This window comes from Phalacrocorax carbo, chromosome 2, assembly GCF_963921805.1.
Source record: "Phalacrocorax carbo chromosome 2, bPhaCar2.1, whole genome shotgun sequence".
Classification (NCBI taxonomy): Eukaryota; Metazoa; Chordata; class Aves; order Suliformes; family Phalacrocoracidae; genus Phalacrocorax; species Phalacrocorax carbo.
Genome location: NC_087514.1, coordinates 82876005 through 82899251, shown reverse-complemented (window position 1 = coordinate 82899251; position 23247 = coordinate 82876005). Strand labels below are relative to the sequence as shown.

The 23247-nt window shown below is 41.7% G+C and overlaps 1 protein-coding gene across 5 annotated transcripts in view; it reads left to right on the top strand.

Annotated features, from left to right (window-relative positions):
- Window positions 1–23247, top strand: part of MYO10 (myosin X) — a 228795-nt gene that overhangs the window by 123004 nt on the left and 82544 nt on the right. For all 5 annotated transcript variants that reach the window (XM_064443415.1, XM_064443416.1, XM_064443418.1 and 2 more), the window contains one exon: window positions 10456–10614. In XM_064443415.1, the coding sequence (XP_064299485.1) occupies window positions 10456–10614 (159 nt within the window). The remainder of the gene's footprint in view (window positions 1–10455; window positions 10615–23247) is intronic.

Below are 23247 nucleotides of genomic sequence, written 5' to 3'. Positions count from 1 at the left end.
TGGGCCCCCCAGTACTGAAGAGAGTCCAGCAGAGACCTACCAAGATTATCAGCGGACTAGAGCATCTCTCTTATGAGAAAAGGCTGAAAGACCTGGGCTTGTTCAGCCTGGAGAAGAGAAGACTGAGGGAGGATCTTATAAATGCTTATAAATGTCTCAAGGGTGAGTGTCAAGAGGATGGGGCCAGATTCTTTTCAGTGGTGCCCAAGGACAGGACAAGGGGCAATGGGCACAAACTGGAGCACAGGAAGTTCCACCTGAATGTGAGGAACAACTTCTTCCCTGTGCGGGTGCCAGAGCAGGGGCACAGGCTGCCCAGGGAGGCTGTGGAGTCTCCTTCCCGGGAGACATTCAAAACCCACCTGGACGCATTCCTGTGCCCCCTGCTCTGGGTGTGCCTGCTCAAGCAGGGGGGTTGGACAAGATTATCTCCAGAGGTCCCTTCCAACACCTACCGCTCTGTGATTCTGTTGGTGGAAAGCCCTGGAGGACAAGGATGGTTTGATCTGTTGACAGTGGTGTAAGACCCACGGGAAGAGAAGGTGGGAGGGGACTGGAGCTATGCGGGTCACTGCTCGAGCCATTGTGGGTGATGGCTTTCAGGACAGAGGTAGTCCTGGGTTGCCCTAGGAGCATGCCAGATCTCGTGGCTGATAGCCGTGCGCTGCCCACACTGGCCCTTATCCAGCCCGGCTCCTGGCCATGTCAGTTGCCTCATGGCTTGTGGTGGGGCAGCCCAGCACTGGAGCCTGCTGGAGTGCTCCTGCAGGTCTGTCAGCTGGCAGCACTGGATAAGGGAGCCATGAAGCTGGAGATAGACCTGCGGCATCCAGCTGTGACGGACTGAACTGAAGAGCTGGCTGCTACCTGGCCTTGCTGAGGGAGTGCCCCAGCCCAGCAGCTGTGGTCACCCTTCATGGGGCAACCAGCTGGAGCCAGGGCACTGCAGGGACCTTTCAGTCTTCATAGTTGGTCTTAGGTTTGGTAATGATATGATGGTGATACATGCCACAGACTTCCCTGACAACAGCTTCCTGCCTGTGCCTGGTGGCAGTTCCCCAGGCAGGCTCCTGGTCCCCCTGCATGGTCCCCAGGCTGGCAGCAGGTAGGAGGATCCCTGCAGGGTTTGGGCACCATCTGTACCCACAGGCTGCAGTGGCTGCACTGGCAGCCTGGGCAGGGTCAGTTCATATGAAGTGTTGGGCTGAGAGGAAGGTAAAGGGGTGAGGTCAAAATGCTCACGCTGGCATTGCTCAGGGCTGTTTTCGGCATCCTGGAGGGCCTCGTCGGAATATTGCCTTCTCCAGTGAGCCTTCATTCAGGACAAGGCTTGCTTTGCAGGGGTGGCCCCTTGGAGCTCCAGCTCCCACGTAAGCATTGCTGCTGACTTTGTTACTGTGACGCTGCACACAGGCTGCTCCTATTCTAGACTCCGAGGCAATCCAGTCAGCTGCCTACGAGGCTTTTATCCTTTTATTTTATTTTATTTTTTAATAAGAAAAAGACCTATTGAGATTAACTGCTTTGTACCTCAAAAATGCTGGTATAATTTGTAGGCTGCTTATTGAACTGAGTTGTTCCAGTTCTTGATAGTGGGGCATTTCATTCAAATTCAGTCTTGTTCATTCAGTTGCAAATAGTCATTGTTTATCTCATATGAATCACTGAATAAATATGAGTTTGAAATTGAGAGTTTTCCTTGAGCTCTAACTGATGTTGACAGTCAAGCTAATGCTTTCAATGTCTGGCATTGTCCATAGATGCACTTTTCATTGTGTGGAAAATGATGGATAAAGGGTGACGGGGTTTTTAACAGTTTTTTTTAGTGTTTCAGTCTTCCTTCTGAGAAGAGGAAATCATCAATTTTCACACCCTTTTCCTTGCAGCTAGTTAAGGGGACACACGTTGAAAGCAAAAGGAGTATTGCTATTACATGTGTTGACTGGATGCTGCTTACAGTAACACTGACTTGGGGGTGCCTTTGGTGGGGTGTCCCAAGCTAGATGGAGGATTGAACTCATGGTGATTGTGGGCCCAGACCTTCCTCCGTTCCTCTGCTATGTGCTGGGATTTGCTCTCTGCTTGATCTTGCAGTGCCCCGCAGGTTGGAGGCCTCTTCCCTGGCTTGCTGCATGGTCAAAGCTGACTTCCAGTTGAGACTCTGTGTTGACCAGCTGCCTGGCAGGGAGCCAAATGTCTGTCTTGTGGTACATCACCTCTGTCCTGCCCTTGGACTACTTCACTTGGTCCGGTGTTCTGGGAAAGCCCAGGCAGCTGGAATGCCTCCGCTTGTCGGTTCATCGAAAGGGGCACTTTTCCATGCTGAAGCAAGCACTGGTGACGTGCCAGGAATGTTTCATGTTTTTTTGAGCACTAGCAGTCACCATGCTAGGTGGGTGGAGTTCTTAAAAGTAGAGTTTTGCGATGTTTTCAGGTGCTGTATAACTGTAGGTTATACCAGGTCGCTTGCAAAGAAAGTCAAATTAAAGATGCACTTTTTTTTTTTCTTGTAAGAGTAAGCATGGGCTGCCTAGATGCTTACTGTAGTATAATCTAGGTAAAATTGATGTCTTTAATTTGAATTAAATTTCTTTATTGTCTGCATAGGCAAGCCCAATTGAAAGGTCATAAGTACTGAAACTGTAACTGGATGCTTGTTCGTACTTGATGGTAGAGCTTGTCTGCAAAGGGAAGTAGGCCTGTGTGGGGAATAAACTGCCCTGAAATATCTCTTGTGGAATAGGCATTAGGTGGGGAGTCTATATCAGACAACCTGGTTGACAGTGGTCAACACAAAGGGAAACAACAAAGAGGTGTGATTTAGTGGGTTTGCTGAGCTCTGCTACAGCGATGACCAGGATTGCCATCTTGGTAGCGTGCCTTCCCACACTGTGGAGCTTGGGAGCAGAGAGGGATGTTCTGCATGGGCGTGACAACCAGAATGTTGTACTAGGAAAGCTGTTCATTAGAGGTGCTGCAAGCCATTACTGGTGCTGGTGCTACTGGAGGCTGAGGAGAGTAGGGATCAGGACAGGTTCCCAGCACTTGAACCTGGAAGCAGCTCCTGACTCAGTTGCCCCAGGCCCTGGCAAGTCTGAGAGGTGTTATGAAGGGGGGACTGAGGGGAAGGGTTTGGAAGAGGTTTGATTGATAGGAGGAGGGAATGAAGACTGACAATTGCTGGAACCGAAATGAGCAGGGGACAAAATAGAGGATTATACAAAATCTACGGGTTGTGTGTTACTCAGCTGATTTGGTAGGTACAGTAACATGCAAAGAGAACATTTAGACATTTTGCGTTAGAGGCCAAGATCAACACCTAACTGGGAAGGGAGGCTGGGGAGGGGGGTGATTCCCAGGGTAAATGGGGAGAAATTTTACAAAACAGGTGGGAAATAAGCTGATGCTCAGTTGGTGTGTGTATGGGGTTTTTGCTTGAAGAAAAGGCCAATGCTAGTCACAGCAGTAATTATATCAGTTTAGTTGGTAATATGTTTTTCTCGACATCAATAAATGCATTACATAAAATTATTTCATTTTCCTCCATAGTTTAATAGATAAGCAACTTCATTGTGGGGATTTTTCTTGCTTTGAAAAGGATTAAATTATATTGCATCAAAGCAAGCCTTGGGCCTTGGTACATCTTGTTGCCTGAAAGATTGTTTTGGGACTATGAAATGGATGTCTAAGGTCAGCTGTTACAGAGAAATAGTAAATTATCAGACAAAAACATTACCTGAGTTGCACTCTTGTCATGATTAACCATAGAATTTAAAATATCAGTAGTTAATCTGCTTTACCTTTGGTCTTAAATTGGTTTTGATTTATGAGAGAGCCTCCTTGTCCTGTATTTTAAGTATCTACTTAGACAGTAGATCTCTCCAGGAAAACAGAGCAAACTACTAGATTTTTATTTTTGTTTTTAATCTCTGGGTCCTTGGGCTCCTCATGATTTATTTTTCTCTGTGGAATTCTGCATTCCACAGCTTGTAATGTGAGCTCAAGGCCTCTTTTTTCTGCTTGGGCTCACGTATAAAGACATTTTGTAAGATTCATTGCATTCTTTTAACTTCTAAACACGAGGGAAACACAAATGATGATCCTCAGTTCAGACCAACAGCAGAGAATGAAAAAAAAAAAAAAGTGATGTTTTAAAGTGGATGTTTCTCTGTACAGTTCTGTGTATTTTTTGCTGGGATATGCTCATCTCTTTGTTGCGGGGTCAGTGACCATAAGCAAAAAAATGCCGTAGAAAATTGAGGGTGCTGATGGCTTGAACGAATGAGCCGAGTCCTCTGGAATTGCTGTCGAGGCGTGTGGATTTTCGTGGGCATCACCGTAGCAGTTGGGATTAACCCTGTAGAAAAACTCACATAGAGCACCCCCTGGGGCAATGACAGGAAGGCTGATTGCTTCAGGTTTTGGGTCATGATTTAACTTTGCTTTCCGGTGTCTGTGGGCTGGCCAGATGCTGTAGTTGTTGGTTTATTAATATCATAGGTATTATTAAAAGAAGTTCAGTTGTATCTTCTACTGTTTGTAAACCCATCTCCCAGACGACATCTGTACAATACCTCTTTGCTTTTTCCTTCCCTATCTTATTGAATTTTATGTTTAAACTACCGTATTTTACATTATCCCTCTGGTTATATGGATTTGAGCAACTTTATTTGAATCGAGTGCATGCCAAGACTTTGATGTTTCTGTTTTCCATGTACAAATATCAGTATTATCTCCTGTAATACCCTGCAGTTTGTAGAGTACATGCAGGGCTCATAAGAGGTTTTCTTATGTAATAAAGGGCAACGGAGGGAGGTTGGCGGTTGCTCCTTTTCCATTACCCCTACCAAAAAAAACTCCCTCCTGATTTATTGCAACAGCGATGGGGATGTGCTAAGCTGCATAACTTCCCGAGCACCGCAGCATGCAGTCCTTGGCATCAGTCAGACACCACCACGTCTGGCATTGTGTGATCAACGGTGAAGCTGGCGGCATGTGGCCAGCTGAAATGGTTGCTGTCTGCATGATGGGTGATGGCCGTGAGGAATGGTCTGACTGGAGGCCGCGGGCAGGCATATCGTCCCCATCTAGAGGCAGCGGCGGTGGGGAGCTAGTGCATGTCACCACCCTTTGCTCTAATCCAAATCTCAATCTTGATTTAAAGAAAAAGACCTGAGCCTGCACTGACTGGGAGTTGCGCTTGGGAGGGGCGAGGGTTCAGGTCTCGCTGTATAGAAGGGGTTGTTTTAAAATGCTTGCAGCATGTAAACTTTTAAGTAGCTGAATTTGCATGTTTTCAGAGAGCAGATTCAGTAGCGATCTGTCTTGATCAAGGCTTGCAAGATGCAGGCAGACCTATTTCTGTCCTTAAATGAAAATTGCATGGAAATCTTGCTAAAATGGTGAAGATTCAGTCATCAGCTGAATTGTTGGTTAGGAAACTTTTAGAGGACCTTCTGCCTTCCTCCCATCCAATACTGATCATCAGCATCAGACCAAAAACCCATCTGCTTGTGAAGAACACCCTGAGAGATTTCATTGTGTGTTGGCTCGGCGCAGACTGGAAAGCCAAACTGTGACTTGTAGCTTTTGCAAGAAGTGGGGATTGAGCGGGGCTTTTTGATGTGCTTTGCCTAAGCACTTAATACAGCATTCTCCTGAAATCATTTGACTCAGCTGTTGTGAAATCCCTTGATACCATTTAATGACCTTATTCAAGCAGGGATTTTTGTCACTTGGCATCATGTCACAAAATGGTACAGAGAGAAAGCATGCATGCTCCTGTCGTTGAGGGCCCACTCTGACGTTCTTTCCTGGTGTTAATAAATTGTATTACAAATTAAATCTTTTGTTAAAATATAATTTCCATTAAATCTTGAGCTTAGGGGTAATTTGAGTGCAGAAAATTAACTCAACATTGTTTTGTGATATCCCCCTTAAATGGAATACTTGAAAGACTTATTTTTTTCTCACGTCAGATTAAATGTGCAGGATAAAAATGTCATTTTCAACATAAAGAAGTAGGGAATATTAAGGTATTCATGCTGGTGGTTTTCACGCTTTTTTAAAAGCATCAGTGAAATTAATTTAATTGCAGTCATATGCCTCAAAGTCCTGATTTGCTGGTAGGTTGTTTTCTTTACTTGCTCACTGGTAGATTTAAAAGACTATGTTCCTGTAAAATGCCATTATTCCAAATTGCATGGAGTACAAGAAATGCTTTTCTGAACCGAATATAAAGATACAGACTCATCTAACAAATGCTTGCACATTGTGGAGTACAGTACTGCACTGCTTTATGCAGCAGTATTTATGAATAGGTATGATATTTATGAATAGGGAAAATGGTATATGTATTTGCTATAGCCATCGTTTTCATTATAGGTCTTTTCCTTAAGATGTGGTTTAGGAGTTGTTGGCTTTCCAGATAGAGTCCCATATGAAATTATCTATTTATTTGTTTATTTAATTTATGTTGCTCCACTGTCTCTTAAACCCCTTCACAAAAGATCAATCACCAAACCCCCATTTACCTAGTGCTCATCTGCAGTCCCACATTTAATCTCCATGCGTGTTGTCTTAAGTTCTCTAGCTTCCTACAGTGCATTAGAGAGCATCCGACTGGGATCTTCTGCAAAGAGAAGGCACTTCTTGCAGCAGCATTTGGGGATCTGGATGGTGTTTCCGAGGATGATGTGGGAGCCTGTCCCATCTGTGCAATGCAGTCATGCCCATGTCCTGGAGATGTTGGCATGCTGTCCTCTAACTTCTTTTTCCTTGGTCCCATGTCCAAGGCTAATATTCTCATTTTGAGGTGATGAATTAATTTTCTCTACCTTTTCCTCTTTCTCATCTGGTTAGTACATGTGGGAAGTACAAGAGCAGTTCTCGCTCTCAGTGTCTAGGGCTTGACATTGTGTCCTGAAGCAGATCTGGCCAGTGCTGCGAGTATAATGGTTGAGCAGGCAGGCCTTGGCAGTGCTCTGGGTATGTCCCTGTCACAGCAAGGCTGATGCATCGTACCCAGTTCCGGAGAGAATAGAATTGGGCTAATAATCCTGTTGATTGACATGAATCAGGACATGGGGTCATGTCATCAAAGCTTTGAAACAGGCTGTCAGAACCAGACCAATATGGTTTGTTTTCACACTTTCTATACATCAGCCTGTTTTTAATGTTAATTCAAATGTTCCTGTCCTCACTCACGTGTCTCTTCAATCTTTCCTTTTTTACTAGGTGAAGAAATCTGATTCAACAGTATGTGATTACTTTTTCATACTTGCTTTCTTCAAGATACACTAAAGAGTGCTCCTCCAGCCCTTGCATGTGGATTCTCCTTTCAGCAGGCTGTTAATATTTGGGCATCTAATAGTTCCCTCCTATGTTATTTTCGAACTTCAGAGTTCAAAAAGAGCTCTTACAGCTCCTTTTTTTTTTTTTTTTTTTTTTATCTGGGGAACTTGGTAGCGTCAGTCCCCTGGCTTTTCAGGTTACTTCCTCATTTGAGTCCATTTCTGGCATGTTCATCACAGCACTAGTAAGCCGTGGCAGGGACCGGGAGCATTTTTGAAGTGTTGTTCTCTTTTCCCAGTGAAATGCTCTTTACTGTTGTTTAGCTAGGTTTTCTGTTTTGTCTTGTATTTCTTGATATTGTTCTTTTTGTTGTTCTTTGCATTGCTCCTTCCTATCTCAACCTCTAATTTTCACTTCCATAATAACTTTGAGAGTTCTTATTTTGCGTGCTGTCTCTTTAGGGTTTAATTTATAGTTTTCCATGTATTCAGTATGTTTGTTATCTTGGACCATTTATATCTTGAGAGGAAAGAAGTTTGCTGAATTCTCCTTTAGGCTTGTCTTAAATCTTATTCCAAGTTTCCTGCATGTTTTACTTAACCTTACAGAAATGCTGGCAAGATCCTTGAGGATGGACACTCCTGCCCTCTGCCAACGGGCTCCTCTTGAAGTTCAGGAGCCAACTTGTTCATCTTCCTCCTCTGCATGCTGAGCCCGCAGAATAGCTCTTGGTTCCTATTTCCTGAGGATTTAATCTGCAGTAATATTTCATAACATGACCTTCTAATCAGTAAGGATAAAGTTCAAGGTAGCTTTTTCACGTCCTTATCCTAATAAAGGCGTGAGTCAGGATGAAATAAAACAAAGTCGACTTTTTGGGGCTTGAGTAGCAGGACTGCTAAAAGCCCGTTTTAAGGAAGTGAGGTCTGCGCATGTGATCCTGCCGCCCTGTCTGATGACTTTGGTCTTGTTAGATGATTTTGACCAAGTTTTACAGTGGGTTTAGGATATCTGAAGGGTGCATGGCTCTGGTAATAATTAAAAATAAAGGAAAAGTAACTCCTCAGCATTGGGGAAGAGATTCTCCTCCTTTCTGGTCAGGGTGGCTGCTTTTATGACCAGTTGATATGTTTTCTACCTGGCCAACACATGGGCATATCTCTGACTCAGCTCACAGGGCACTTCCCTACCCAAACAAGGAGGCAATGTGTGAAAGAGCTGTAAGTGTGAGAACCACCAGCCTGAAGAAGAGAAAATAGTGGGTTTGAGTGGGAAGGATGAATCTGCAAAGACGATCTTCAATAGTCCTGCCACTCACAAGTCAATCGTTATGTTGTTTTCCTCAGTGCATTTTTATTAATTCCTTGAGTTAATAAATGTGCTTAGTGATGTATGGAGTGCTCTGCCTACCCTACTAACCTGTGCACCATGTGTCAAAGAACAGAAATCACAAATAGAAAAATTCTCCTCCTAGAAATGATGTTTTGTTTCCTTTCCATGATCATGTGAACCGCACTCACAGGAAATGTGCCTTTTGGTTTCCTAATTCTCTTATTGAATCTATTTTTCTGTTTTAATTCCATGCTGATCCATGGCCTCTGTTAAGTTATTTAGACTTCTAGGATTTGCTCTCCTTAAATCCTTTTTATTTCCAAGTCTTCCAGCTTACAATGCTGCTTGTTCTGCAGTAGGACCTTTGGGTTTTGCAATTCTTCTCTGTCAGCTGGTGGGATATCAGAGCTTCAATGATAAGTGAGGTCTGTGTCCAGCCTCTTGCTTCTTCAGCTTCTTTTTTTCTCACTTGTCTCAGCGAGAGAGACAAAATCACTGTTTTCCTGAATGGCCTCCTATGATGACACAACCATCCTTGTTCAGTCCTTTATTACCAGGAGCGTATGTATGTTTTTATGCTGAAATCCTTTGAGGGGTTTTCTCTTCCCACGCAGACGTGGCCCCTGCGCTGCCCCATCTGTCGGACAGTAATGCGTGATCCCCAGCCTGCAGTGGCAAACCTGTGGTGCTCACCAGCACTTCGGCTGCTGGTTATGACACTTCTGCCATCGGTTTTATAAATATTATTTGAAAGGATTTTGGAAGGTTGGGGTTTTTTGTTTTTTGTTTTTTTTTTTTGTTTGTTTGTTTGTTTTGTTTTGGTTTTTTTTTTAAATATTCCACATAATTAAAGTATTTACGTTAACCCCACACTTGACTTTCTTACACTGAAACCGTGCCATTAGCAGGGACTAGTATTGCCAGAGTAGCACTGGCTATGAGATGCAGGCATGTGTCTATAAGGATGAGCTGCCAAGAAGTAAATTAAAAGGAAATGGGAAGCTGAATTCCAAAGCTATTGTTTTATAGTCTTTGGTGATGTCATTTGCATTCATAAAAGTTTAACTAGGTTGGGGATGTGTGCATCTTCTGAGTATGCTTGTGATAGTTTTACAGAAGATACATAAAAGTGTTTTCTGACTGAGTATTTAAATTATGGGGTTTTTTAGAGCTTTTACTGTCTACTTGGAACAGGCTTCAGAAATTAATCTCAAAAGTCCATTAATTAGAAATTGGTTCACCTATTCATTTTCAAATATCTGCAGCACAGTGCTACTTAGATTAGGAATAATGACCTGACCCGGTAGTGGTCCTGACCAGAGAATTGAATGGAAACATTTAAGTGGATATAAACTGTGGCAGCCTGTTAGAGCAATAATTTCCATTTGCTGTTTTGCACTGTGAAACATTTCCTCCCAGAGTAATTTGAGCATAAGTGGGATTTACTGTAAAGGGCAGCGTTTTGCCTGGTTGGTTTTGGACTTTTGGGGAATGATTATTGCTTGGTTTATTTTTCTCCTGATAAAATTTAACAGTAGTCCAGTGTGAAATGAGATTACATTTGCCCTTAAAAAGGAAAAGACCTTAGAGTCCTCAATGCATTGTCAGTACGTGCTGGTTTCATATGACCCCCATGTACATATTTGGAGCTTCCGTTATCGTCAGAGAAGCTTTTGAAGAACATATGACTGCCAGACTATTATATTTTACAAGGCTGCACACTGATGAACTGGATAGGGAATATGAATGGGTATGAAAGCTCTGTTCTCAGATAGGAGTTTTTGAATGTGTGCTGTGATTATTATATTTTCTTTGTTGCCTCTCTTTCAGGTATTCACCTATAAACAGAGCACAATCACACACCAAAAAGTAACACCTATGCATCAAACAAGTGCAGAGAGCGTGGAAGACATGGCAGCGCTCGTAGATCTCCATGAAGGCTCCATTATGCACAACTTATTCCAGCGATATCAGCAAGATAAAATCTATGTAAGTTTCTTCTAAAATTAAGAAAAATATCCAGAGGGAATGTTTTTAATGTGTTAGTGCTCTGTGTGTTTTGCTGTTCTGTGGTATCTCCTCTCCTAATGTTCTCCAACTCTTTGTGTATCCACATATTGCTGAAGCGTGCCTCCTCTAGTGGCTTCTTGCCAACAACGATGGAAGGAGAAGGTCACTCAGGGTTGGCCAGGCAATCCCTTGGAAACCTTGAAAAACTGGCATGCTCTACGTACGCTTTTACACTTCCAGTGACAGGGCTGTGAAAAGGTCTCTCAGTTTTCTCTTGGCCGTTAGACTCTCTGCCCCAACCATATGTGCTGTGTACGTCACCAGAGAGGATGCTGTGGGATTTAGTCTGTGACTGCCATTTGAGATCCTGTCAGGTCAAGATCCAATTCTGATCAGCTTCCTCTTTTCTACTGTAGTAGAACAGGGATCGTGTTATGATCGTCAAGCTGGGGGCCTGTGCTATTAAATACAGATAGTCAGGGTTCGGGGGTCTATGAGAGCAGGCAGCTGTTTATCCGTTTCCAAACCTAGGAATTCCTCCACACAGAATTCTTTTTCTCAGCTCTGTAATGAAGGTTTGTGTGATTAGGTCTATCTGCTCTTGAAATATTTTCATTAACCTTGAACTGACTAGGCATGAATCTTTCCTGAATCTGGAACTACGCTAAGTGTGAGAAAGGTAGAAGGAATATTAGTGGCTGTTACAGATTGTGAAATCTCACTTAAATCTCACTTTTCAGTGGTTCAGTGGTTGGTGTTTCTGTTTTATTTTTTGTTTGTTTTGTGGGGTTTTTTTTGTTGATTTTTTTAGTTAATAATTTCAGAACATAAATAAGTTTTGTTTGCATCACCTGTCGAGGACCTTGATTTGGCCATACACATGCTTTATTCCAAGCTTCTTCTATTAAGTTTGCCTTCTTTATTTTTAAATATGAACATATGAATAGCATATATGAACAATCCTGCACATGTGGGGAAAAATAGCTACTTGGTAAGAGTTTAGTTTTCAACCAGCATTATTAGATTAGAACATAATACTCAGTGTGAGTAAAAATTAAAAACAAATTATTCTGAGCCATTATGTGTAGACAGATGGAGGACACTTCCCCCTTTTAAGAAACATGTGTGAAAGGGGGTGTTTTTTTGAAGAGGCAAAGAATAACCTTGTTCTGAAGAGACATGTCCTAGCTTATTTCTTAGCTTGTCAAGGCAAGTTTAGGGTATTCTGATAATTGGTGCTCAGTGTGGTGTACGTTTCCAGACAAACAGGTTTGTGTGCTGTTAATGATGTATGTCTTCAGTTGCTGCTGAATACCCATTGTCCCTTCAGTTTTGCTAATTTTACTGCTTACTCTTTTGAGTCCACCTCACCTGAAAAATGATTGAGAAGGTGGTTGGAAAAAAGGTGTGTTCTGAAATGGATAGGAAAGCCTCTCTTGTCTTATATGTGTAACCAGGACCTGATATAAGAAGCATCTTCCTTTCTCCCTTCTCATTGGTACCCCACTCCTGCTGTGCCAGTGGTAGTGTTTTAGCAGGATAGGACTCCAGGAATGGAAACCCCAAGAAAAGGCAATTAAATAGGTTGAATAATTTTATGAAACTTCATAGATATATGAGCGTGTGTTGGTAGGAGGAGGTATTGTCATTGGAAAATGAACCGTGTCTTTTCAAGCCAAAATCTCTTAACTGTATTGAGCAGTTCAAAGATATTTTAATAGTTGATGTTTAAAAAAAAAAAAAAAAGGACTGAAAGGTGCATTAAGTTTACCTTTGTTGAAGGCATACTTGCAGCTGAAAAAAATTACGCTTTTGGTCATTCTTCTTTGGGACCAGACTAGTTCTTGTACAGGGCAGTAGAAGCCATTGGAATTCATTCCAGGAGCAATCAAAACTTTCTAGACTGCACATTCGCCTTCTCCCTTCCCTCCAAAAAGTCCTCTTCCTTGGCCAGGAATTGCTTTATCAGCGTAGTGCACATACTGTCTCTTGTATCTGCCTCGGCACCTTGGCTGCATCTCCCCTTGGTGCGTTAGGGGGAAATCATGTGCTCCTCCCCACCCTGAGCGTAGGGGCTGGTCATCCCATTGAAAGACTTCTTGCCATCCCCAAATATAAACCACCATATAATTGCCATGTCCTGGCTTTCAGCTCACAGGTGTTTTGTCTCTCTACTTCAGCTCCACGTACCTCCTTGTACACATCCTGAGTTGGGGGAAAAGTTTTGCAGAGTTCTATGCTGGCATTTTCTGAGTTACATGCTTGTAGTATTACAAGCATATTAGTGTGGTTCTTGTGTCTGGCAGCTTTCTGTTAGTTTTCTCAGTGGCAATGATACAGGGAAGCACCTTTGTACCCTTAATGAGGAATGCACTTAATTAGGACGTAAGTTTTGGGGCTTGCTTCTTCACACACGCTCACAAATTATGTGAGGTGCAATATATTAAATTGTAGTGTAAAGTATGTATGATTTCAAAAATATAAAAGAAACTATTAAAAAGAAATTTTAGCAGTTGCTTTCTCAGGAAGACAATTATTTATGCAAATCTTCCACTGTTAACTTGTGTGTTTGTCTGTATCTGAAGAGCTGTTTCTCCAGCAATGAGCACTGAAGTATATATCTTCAGATGTTTGAGTTCAGTTTAATCTTCCTTTACTTAATAACATTTTTGTCTCACATACTCAGATCTGTGTTCCTAAACTCTTCACTACTTCCTAATTAATAATATAAAGATATTTGCTCTGGATGCCAAGTTTTTTCAAACATGTCAGTGACTTTCTTTGCTGTTGCCAAGGACTGCAGCTATAAAGGGTCAGCAGAGGATTTTCTATATTTCTTGCTGTTTTTTGAGGAGGGAGGAATATTGATTTAGCATACAGACAATGTTCATAGTGTGAGTGATGCCTGGCTCTGTACTTAATGAGTTGAGACTCTTAGCTAAATCTTTGCTGTTGGCAGGAAGGTGAATGACAAAAGTTGTTTGTGTCTATGTGCAACCATCTTTTTGTATTGGTGTCAAGTCTGTTGCCATCTGCTTGTGATACTTCTTGTCTGAATTTCCATAAAAGAGTGCATGCTTTCCCTTTTTGGCCTGTGAGAGGCATGGGATGTACACGCCCTTTCTTGATTACTTAAAGTAAGCTCCTGTCTGGTATTTTTTCAAGTTTCTTGATTAATACTGCTTTTGTCTAAAAGTTGGCTTCTTCAGAGGGCTATCACCGCTTTTGTTGTCCAGGAAAGGAGCAGGGTGACCACATGTTGCAGGGTTTTTCATTGCTGCTTCCTCCCCCGTTTTACTCCATCAGGAACAACTTGATACAGGAGATCCAGCTTCTGAACACTGGCACACGAGGTTTAATGTCTCTCTGTGAACACTCAGATTAGCTTGCGTGCTAGGCTGGTATGTGGCAAAATATGGAAAGGTAAACACCAGTGCTAAAAGCAGAAGGTGCCCACATTTGAAAACGGAGCCTTTTGTGAACGCGAATGAGAGATTTTGTTGCCTTTGAAGCAAGGCCAGCACGGGGCACACGATGTGGAAAGGGGAAGTGCTGCGGCGTCTGTTCTTGTCGCTGTTCAAAGGCGAGTTGTTCCCGAAGCTGTTGATTCTGGTTTACTTTTAGTTAAGTACACATTGTGGAGGAGACTGGCTTGGCCTTGGAGAGGACACCGTGAACCACACCACGTGGATTGTGCTGCCAGACGCACTAATTATGGCGTTCGGGCTGGCTCCAGGATGCGCTGTGGTTGTCTTGTCTCTGTGGCCAGTGGTTAGTTAACTGATGCAGGCGAACAAATTTCAGAAGAGCAGACCAGAGGATTAGACAGCAGCTTTTGCTGAGGTGAGAGGCAGGTTGGCAATAGCTGCAGTATGCATAGTGCAGGTCAGTATGGACATTTTCAGCATCAGATCCACCCTTGTTTGCCTGAGTTCAAGCAACAAACAAGTTTCAAAGCACACCTGATTAGTTTTTTCCTTTTGAATTAAGCTCTGAAGTGCCAGGTAGGCACGTTCCTCTTTGAAGTGGTGATGATTTTGACGCGTGCCCGTCTTGTTTATGTGGAGGATGTGTACCCGTGCCCAGAGAGGCGTGCTGCGTGGGGTGGGGTGTGGCGGTCCCTTGGCTGCCCTCCCCTGATGGGGAGGGTGGCCTCCAGGTGGTCCAGCGGTTGGGTGTGGTGGCCAGGAAGGGTGAGAGAGAACAAAACCTATTTTCGCTCACTTTTAAATTAGGACTGCAGCTTGCCTGCAGATAATTATAACCATCTGTTAGGTTTGTGTGCATATGTATAAAAACTTCTGTACCAGCCACGTAGACATGTAGTGCTGTACCAGCCACATCCACATCAGAGGGAGGATGACGGTAATTAGGAGCTCAGTTTTCATGGCTGGCTTCCTTTGTCTCTTCAGCTGAAGCAAGAAAGATGGAGTAACTTGGATGAGAAAGAAACATTTCTCCAATTTTTAAAAAAGGTGTTAAACTGGAAAAGTTGTCTCTTCCCTAACAAGGTTGCTTGCAGAGCTCCTAGCCACTTCGTTACACTGAATGCTCAGTTGTCTGTTCTTAAAAGGTATACTCAGTTATTTATGCATCTATTTTTAAATCTATTTGTGTTTGTTTACTTTAGCAGCATTTTCAGTTGTAGTTCGTTGAAGTTTCAATAATTAGATAATTTATCTCCCCCGAAGTCATGAGGGTTCCCTGAGGCAACTAGTTGATGTTTGTGCAGTATTAATCAATAATCACTGTTGGGGTTGTTTCAAATTCTGTTTGCAGACACAGACACTTTAGTATCTAGGTCAGTTGCTCTCTGCGACTTGTTTGTCTAGGTTTTTGCATATTTGTGGTTTTTTTTTCTGAGTATAGTAAAACTCATTTCAGATCTGGTGCAGTTGCTCTGTGGCATGTTATGATGGTCATCAGGATGTGCATGTTGGTGCATGTTACAGTGAGAAAATAGCAGGGCACACTAAAGTCGGGGTTACTTAAATACAGACAGACATAATTCATATACTTTGAAAGCAGTCCTGTTCAGATGTCCTCTACCACGGACATGGTTGTAGGTGGAGACAGAGAGACAAAGGAACATCAGAAGAAGACAATAATAGCCCCAAAGTGTTTGCTTGTAAAGGAAAAACTGTCATGACTGATTTATTAAATGGAAAAACTTGGATGCACTCCCTGCAGGAACTGAACCTAAAAAAAATATGTATCAGGACCCATATACCATCCTGAACAGCCCAACAACTTTGGTCTTCGGCCTGTCATACTCCGTGGTATAAATAAGTATGGGCCGTTGACTTTAAAGAAATCAAGAAATGGTACACACAAATTGTCATTAATTAGTATGGTAAAATACCTATAAATATTGTACATGTACATTTAGACCAAGCCCTAGCTATTTACACTAGCTCCTAGAACTGCGTTTATCCTGGTCTTGTCTGCAACCCAGCTGTGGTTGCACAGTTCCTTTCCACAGGCATCTAATGTTCTTGAGCAGTCCCTAAGTAACTGGTTTGCAGGATCTGCTCTATGGTCCCTGAGGAAACTGCTGTTTATTTAATTGCTCTGCTTTTACAGTAAAGAAATTTTAGAAGTGTGCTGATGAATCACAGTGTTTTTCATGCCTTCTTATGCTACTGGGGAAATGGGGAAAATTCTCTCCACCAGCTCCTTGAACAGAGGTGCAGAAGAGCAGAGAACGTTGTTGCTAAGAGTGCATGACAAATGTCTCTACATAGCTACTTATCTCCGTAAAAAAATTAACGTGTTATGCTTACACACATCAGATAATGTTTTCAAAATGTAGTTCAAAGTGAGTTCCTGACTCCAAGCACTAATTACAGCTTCCATTTCACATCTGTTACTAGAGAGCAGCAAAGATCTATATAAACACAGCAGGCTTTTAATTGGAAATCTAGTGGAATTTATTTCTGGTGATTGCTATTTCTAAAGGTTGGTCAGTTATATAGATGAACAGTTGTCTGCCAAAGGCCAATAATCATTATTGTTTTATTTGTTTTTCTTTCTTCTAATACATGTTGGAGGAAGAACATAGCTGTAATGATACGAGAAGTAAACAAATGCCATCAATTGGTTAACCAACTTTGCTCCTGAATTCCTTCATACTGCAGAACTTGTGGGACTGCTAATAATAACAACAACAACAACAGTAATCAAATATGTTTGCCTGAACTTTGTCCTCACAACTGAAAATATTGGGTATTTTAAAGGTGCATATTTTCAGATCTTAGCAAATATTTGAGCCTGAGGTGGTGTGACCAATGTGTTATTGTCAAAAAGGGAGCTGCTCAGGAAGGTCCATATAATTGAGTACACTATCATGTATGCGATGGCTACACAAACACATAAATTTATATTACGATTTGCAGCACGTTAGGTACTGTTGGTAACCTGCTGCGTGTATATGCATCAGTGGGCTGTTTCGGTGAGACAGATGGGGAGGCAGAGGAGGTCAAAGTTTTATTAAAGCATAAAAAAACTTGCTCTTTCTGCCTGCTCTGTTCCAGTATTTTTCTTCTCATTTCGTTCATTGGTAGGAGAATACATAATACATGCAGGGTCAACAGGGTCAATTCCTGTTGACTTCCATGAGTTTTGAATGATACCTAAGCCCTACTTAACTTCATATTGAAAGCTGCAGAGTAGAAATCCATCATCTTGTGCAGGTTTTGTCATTGGTGATGGTATGTATTGCTAATGTCTTCTCAGATTTGAAGGCTTGTTTTAATTTTGTTTTCTCCACACCTTTATTGAATGTCACCACTAACTCTATGAGCTGAGAACAGAAAGCAGACCAACATGCAGGATCAAAAGGAAGATTTTTCAGTTGTTTTTTTAAGTGCTGACCAGCAGCTTAGTGCTGTTCAGCCAGAGCTTTTGCAAATGGTACTGAACTCTTCTGCATGTGCCTTTGCCTTGCTTGCAGGTAGGCTCTGGCTCCTTTCTGTAAGGTCTGTTGCCCCAGTCCCGCAAAGGCATTGAAAGGAAGGCAGGAATTTGGACTCCAACACTTAAACGTGCTGGTGACAGACAAGCAGCTTTCTTTAGGTGAGTCAGGCTTTGACTGCAAAGCGAGCTGCACAAAATTTACTACTTGTGCTACACTGGCCAACTGCCTTATTCACATATTCCAGCAGTTTAATACTAGAAAGGCTAGAGACAACCCATTTAAGTTGAGAATGAATTAAATTACTTTTGTCTACCTGTATAAATGGACTATTGATTCATAGCCAGGCTGTTACTTTTATTTGAAAAGATGTAGTCCATTTCTCGCAAACAGTTTCAGCCATTTCCTTTTGATGTCTGTCAATCTTTCATTTTAAAAGCAAATGGAGTCCAAAAGCTCCATTTAGCAGATTTTTGACTGCTAATACTGTTTGCCATCTTAGTGCTGATTTCTAGACCCACGGCTATTTGGCAGCAGTTCAGTGCCATCCAACAAACTACCTGGCATAGACTTAGATTTCAGTTATTCTGGCTTTTGATTTCTGTTTTCATGCTCTGTTAAAGTGTAATTCCCGTTCTTCCTGCTCTCCTCCTAAAAACAACTTTCTACAGAAGAGGTCTTAAAACAATAAAGGACCATGAAAGTTATGAAAATCTGGGTATCAGTATGTAAAATACTGGCAGACAGAATGAAACAGAAGCTTTATATTAAAAATATTTCTCCAGTGTTCTAGAGACATTGTATCGTCTACCAGCATTTTTGTTTTCGTTTGCATGTATTTTCTCTGAAAAGCCCCTTCATCTTCCCGAGATGAATCTGTAGGAAGGAAGAAGTCCATTTTTGTCTTTTCCTTGCTGGAGGGTGAATTAGACCTTCAGACAGCTTTGAAAGACTCATTTGAGCATTGTGCAGTAACAAGGCAGGAAGAAGAATTAGTGTGTGGCCACAGGCCATTTGAAATGAAGTGACAAGCCATGGGGTCTCTGCTCTTTGTAGGGCCTTTTCTGATTTGAGCTAGAGATCGCCTGGTTAGAGTTAAGCTGTGCACTTATGCACACAGATTGCTGCAGTCTGATGTGCAAACCTACATTCACATGCTGTATTGCAGGCAATGAAAATGACAAAAATCAATGTCTCATTCTGATCGATCGCGTTTTTTTGTTCAGGAGGTCACCTCCTCTCTCGGCTTGGCAATGGCGAAGAGAGATACTTTTGCATAACTGTTTATATAAACAGTTTATGCACAGATGATCGTTATTGTGTTGTCCAGTAGCTAGGACTGCTACAAGGTAGAGATTGTATTGTATTAGTCAGCAAAAAAAATGCAGTAAAACCAAGGAGACTGTCCTTTTTATACAGGAGATAAACTGCCAGAAACCTGTGAAGTTCTTAAGTAAGGGAAGATGTCTGACAACAATATTATTGTTTGTTGTTTTGGCTTTTACCTTTGGCTGTAACAATGCTCTTTTATCAGCTTTTCTTTATATCAGCTTCATATTTCCCAACTGGATTTTTTCGTGCAGATCTGGATAACACTTCTAGAGTTTCCTTGAGTATCTCCATACACATGAAACAGTCTGTTCAGTAGGAGAAAATTAAAAACAAAATAAGATGAGATTAAGCTATGAGTGTATCTCTCAACCTGTGGAGAGCTCTTAGTTTTGTGCAGGTTCACCATCTCTGAGCCTTCTGTGCAGTTAAGCTGAAAGATGTGACTGCCTCTGTGCACTGTTTTGGGTATTTACCTTGGCAGATAAGGTGACCAAAACCTGGTTTTTAACCCTTAAGAAATAGACAGATCTAGGTAGCTTCAGCTGGCTGCCTAGAACAAGGACGATATGAATGTGCAAGGCTGAATCTGTAGAGAAGGAAAGGATTTGCTTGGTTTAAAAGTTAAGGTGGCTGGGTTGCAAAGTACCACTTTTTTCATGAAGAGGTGGCATAGCCTTTGCCCTCGGAGGGGCTTGGGAACAGGACAGTGTTGCTTAATACTTTTTGTACCAAGGGAGGCTTAAGGTCACATTAGTTGGTTTGAAGGGTCGACATAACAGGCAAGGATGCATCTAATAGGGTATGCTGTTGCCCTGCCATTGCCTCTGATCATCTGAAATCATGTATTTTAAAAAAAGTCCAAAATTATTCAAAAAATCTTCTTGTGAACTGTGCCAGTGAACACAAATGTAAAGCCTGGCTTTGAAAATGCCTTGGTCTGTTATGCCTTGGATCTGATATGTGCTCAGCATAGGAAGGGAAAAGACCACTAGGGAGGTAGTTGGGAGAAGAGACTGCTGCACTGACTGAAGCACATGGGAAAGTGCAGCTGAGCAGTGTGAATGCGCCTGAGAAGACACTTTGCAAAAACAGTGGCAAGGAGAACATTTAACAGGTGGGTCTCGGAGATAGGTAGCTGCCTGTTGGCACTACCAACAGTCTTAGCGACATTCTCTGTCGTGTTCTGGTTCCCTTCTAAAGGTCCTCTCCTATGGACGCTGACTCTTGCATTTGTAGTGTGGCCTGTGTGTTTACAAACAGCTCATTTCTCAATCAGTTCTACAACTAACCTTGAGAAGGAAAAAAAAAAGCACAATTTAGGGGTTATAAAGTTGTGTTCATGGACAGGGAACACAGATTTAAAGAAAAGCAAAGCTGATGTAAATTTTGGGCGGTTGGAAAACCCACCGTGAGTCACCAAACATGGTGAGGGCTGCAGGAGCCCAAGCATGTAAGGATGATTACAGAGTATGACATTTCCATCTTAGAAATGGCTTGATTGGTTGAAAACATCTAAACTTGTAGTTTAGTACTTCACTTTGATTATGGTTTTTAAGAAAGGAGCTTTGCTTCAGACATTTTAGTTTATAATTTAGAGACACAACTGGATTCTGTCCCACTGAAATTAGCACGGGACTAGCTGAAAGATGGGGTATAGTTACCATAGAGAGGATAAAACAAGGCCCTACCAAGAACAAGGGCATTAATTATCATCCTCTTTATGGCATACCCTTGCCCATTCTGCTGCTTCCCCTAAAAAGCACGCCAAAATATGGCCCAGCCATCTTCCTCCTTTTTATGCTGACGTGTATGTGGTGGTTGACCTAGTTATCTTTGCCTCAGAATAAACTCAGTCCTGATTACCGTTGGTCCCTTTACCTGAGAGAACTGGGAACGGTGGAGGCTGTATCTGGAGTGTGGCTCTTCTCTTCCCAGGTTTGGCATCCTGATACTTTGAAATTTGGTGTTGAAAACATAACGAAGTTTGACAGCTATTTTGTGGTCTTTCAAATGTCATCTGCCTCTGCGTGTTCTGTGAAAGCACTGGTATTGTAATTTGGTAATGTTACCATAGCCATGGTGATTTAAAGGTATGAGACACGTGCAAGTTGTGTGGAACAGGGATAAAAATCTTTTCCCATACATTGTCTAGTAGTGACATATAAGTAGCTTTCTAGTCAGCCAGTTGCACTGCAGTTTTATTTGAAGTTTCCCATATATTAAGGGTAAGCCCAGAAAATAATACTTGTTGAATAAATTGTCAGGTTGATACTAATACCACTTTAAAAAAATAAACAAACAAGATAAACCTTTACTTTCAGACATGGAATCAGTTCCTTACGTGACCTCAGGAAAGTCAGAGGCTGCTCAAAACCAACTCAGAAACATAATTTTTGAGGCATCTGTAAACATGCGTTTCTCTAATGAGATAGATTTTTCTTGTCCCAAAGCATCAAGTCTTGAAAGTCATCTTAAAGAGAATTGGATAAAGCACTATTTCTCAATGTTAATGTAACAAAACGTCTTAATTGTGTATGTGATCGTTTCCAACATTTCTAGTACTAGGTTGCAAGTAATATATTGATTTTTGGTGTCATTGAAGAAACACAATGCTAGAAATTGAGGAATGAAGTCTCCTTGTGTGTGTTCTAATAATGCAAGCAGTTTTAGTTTCTGTTGTTCTTGTTGACCAAAGGCTTAGTCCAGGAGCAGCACATAATGCCCTTTAACAAAGTCCTCCAGCCTGCTTCTCCCTTCTCTCCTACCCTCCCTGTAGCACTACGTATGCAAAGCCTTGAAAGTGGTCCTTTTTACTCCCCCTTTTTGTCCCGTATTCATTTATTTAAGAAAGAAGGCGGAACAGGATGCCTTAGATGCTAGAAGTCTGGGAAGTACAGAGGGGTACCTTGATGTAGGGGGTGAAAGAAGGTCATGAGAAAAACAGTGTGGGATAAAATTGGTGAACTGACATGGGAAGAGCAAGCTTAGGTAAAACACAGAATTCATAAAGGATCCTCAGAAATAGAAGAGTTATTGTGGAAATACAGAATTCTTGATATAAAAGGGAAGAAGTGGAAGGTGGATGGTTGCTGGATATGGAGTAGACCTGAGATGTTATACCCAAAAAAGCATCTGTGAAGGGGAAAAGATGGAGTGCAAGGTGGTCCTGATATATTTAGTATGTTTGGTTTATAGGATTAATGAAGTGATCTTAGGGCAGTTTCCTTTTTCGTTCCTTTTTCTGTGTAGAGAACATGAAAAAAATTTCAAAGGGGAAACTTCTTACTCTACTTTTTCCTCTTTTAGTCCAAAAGTCTTTTCTACATGGGAAAAAAAGATGTTTCAAACTGTATTTAGTTCATCTAGTGCAAACTTGTTTCTTGTAATTTTAAGCTAATTTGAAAAAGTATATTTTACTAAAGCTTTTTACATAATCTACATTTGTTTGGCATCAAACTAAAGTAAACTGATTGTGTCTTCCTTAAAAATAAATACATAAATAAAAAACCTCGTGTCAGACAGGACTACTCTGACCATTGCAGGTTTTCCTAGAGTATTTCTGTGGGTATCAGAAATCTTTGTGAGCTCTTGAACCTTTTTAAAGAACTAATTGGTTTTGAGTGTTTGAAGAAGTCTGGGGTGATTTCAAGACGCACATTCAAAGCTGATTGCTATCAGAAGGGAACAAGCAAGACAAAAAAAGCTTTCGGAGAACTGATGAAAAATCTCTTCCTTTCTCAAGTACATCTTTCATTTTGACTTGCGATGCCATCGCCTTACTGAATGTCTAGCTGAGAAGACGGCTTGAACTTCTAATTTTGAAAGTCTTCTTAGAGGTTCAGCAATCTTATTTCCTCTTTTTGTGCTAAAAGGGGGAGCAGGAGTGTCTCGGGTTTGTGGCTGGAAGGGTTTTGGGAGATGCACTGTCAATGTAAAATTTCAGTAAAAATTTGAAAGAGGAAAAGGAGCCCAAGCTTTTAATATGGTAATCAAAGCGCTGCGTTGGGTTTCAGGCTGAATAACTCAACTTTCATTTATTCTTGGGTTTTAATAAATGTATTAGTGGTGATCTGATAACAAGCTGTTGCTGGTTAAGTCTGTTACAAAGTAATTCAAGAGTTATTGTGCCCTTCTGTCTGAAGTGTTGAGTTGGTCCCGTAAGAAATAAAACTGTCCTCTTTGTTGCCACAGATTTAAGAAGTCAGGCTTGTGATGGAAGTTCTACACAGTATTTCTCTGAAATACCCCTCAAAATATTTCAGATGGAAATCTTCAGAAATCCTGTCTGCTTGTTAGTGCTCTGGCAGATGTATGAGCATTTTTCCTATTCATAACTGCTTTGGAGTGCTTTCATTAAAATAAGTAAT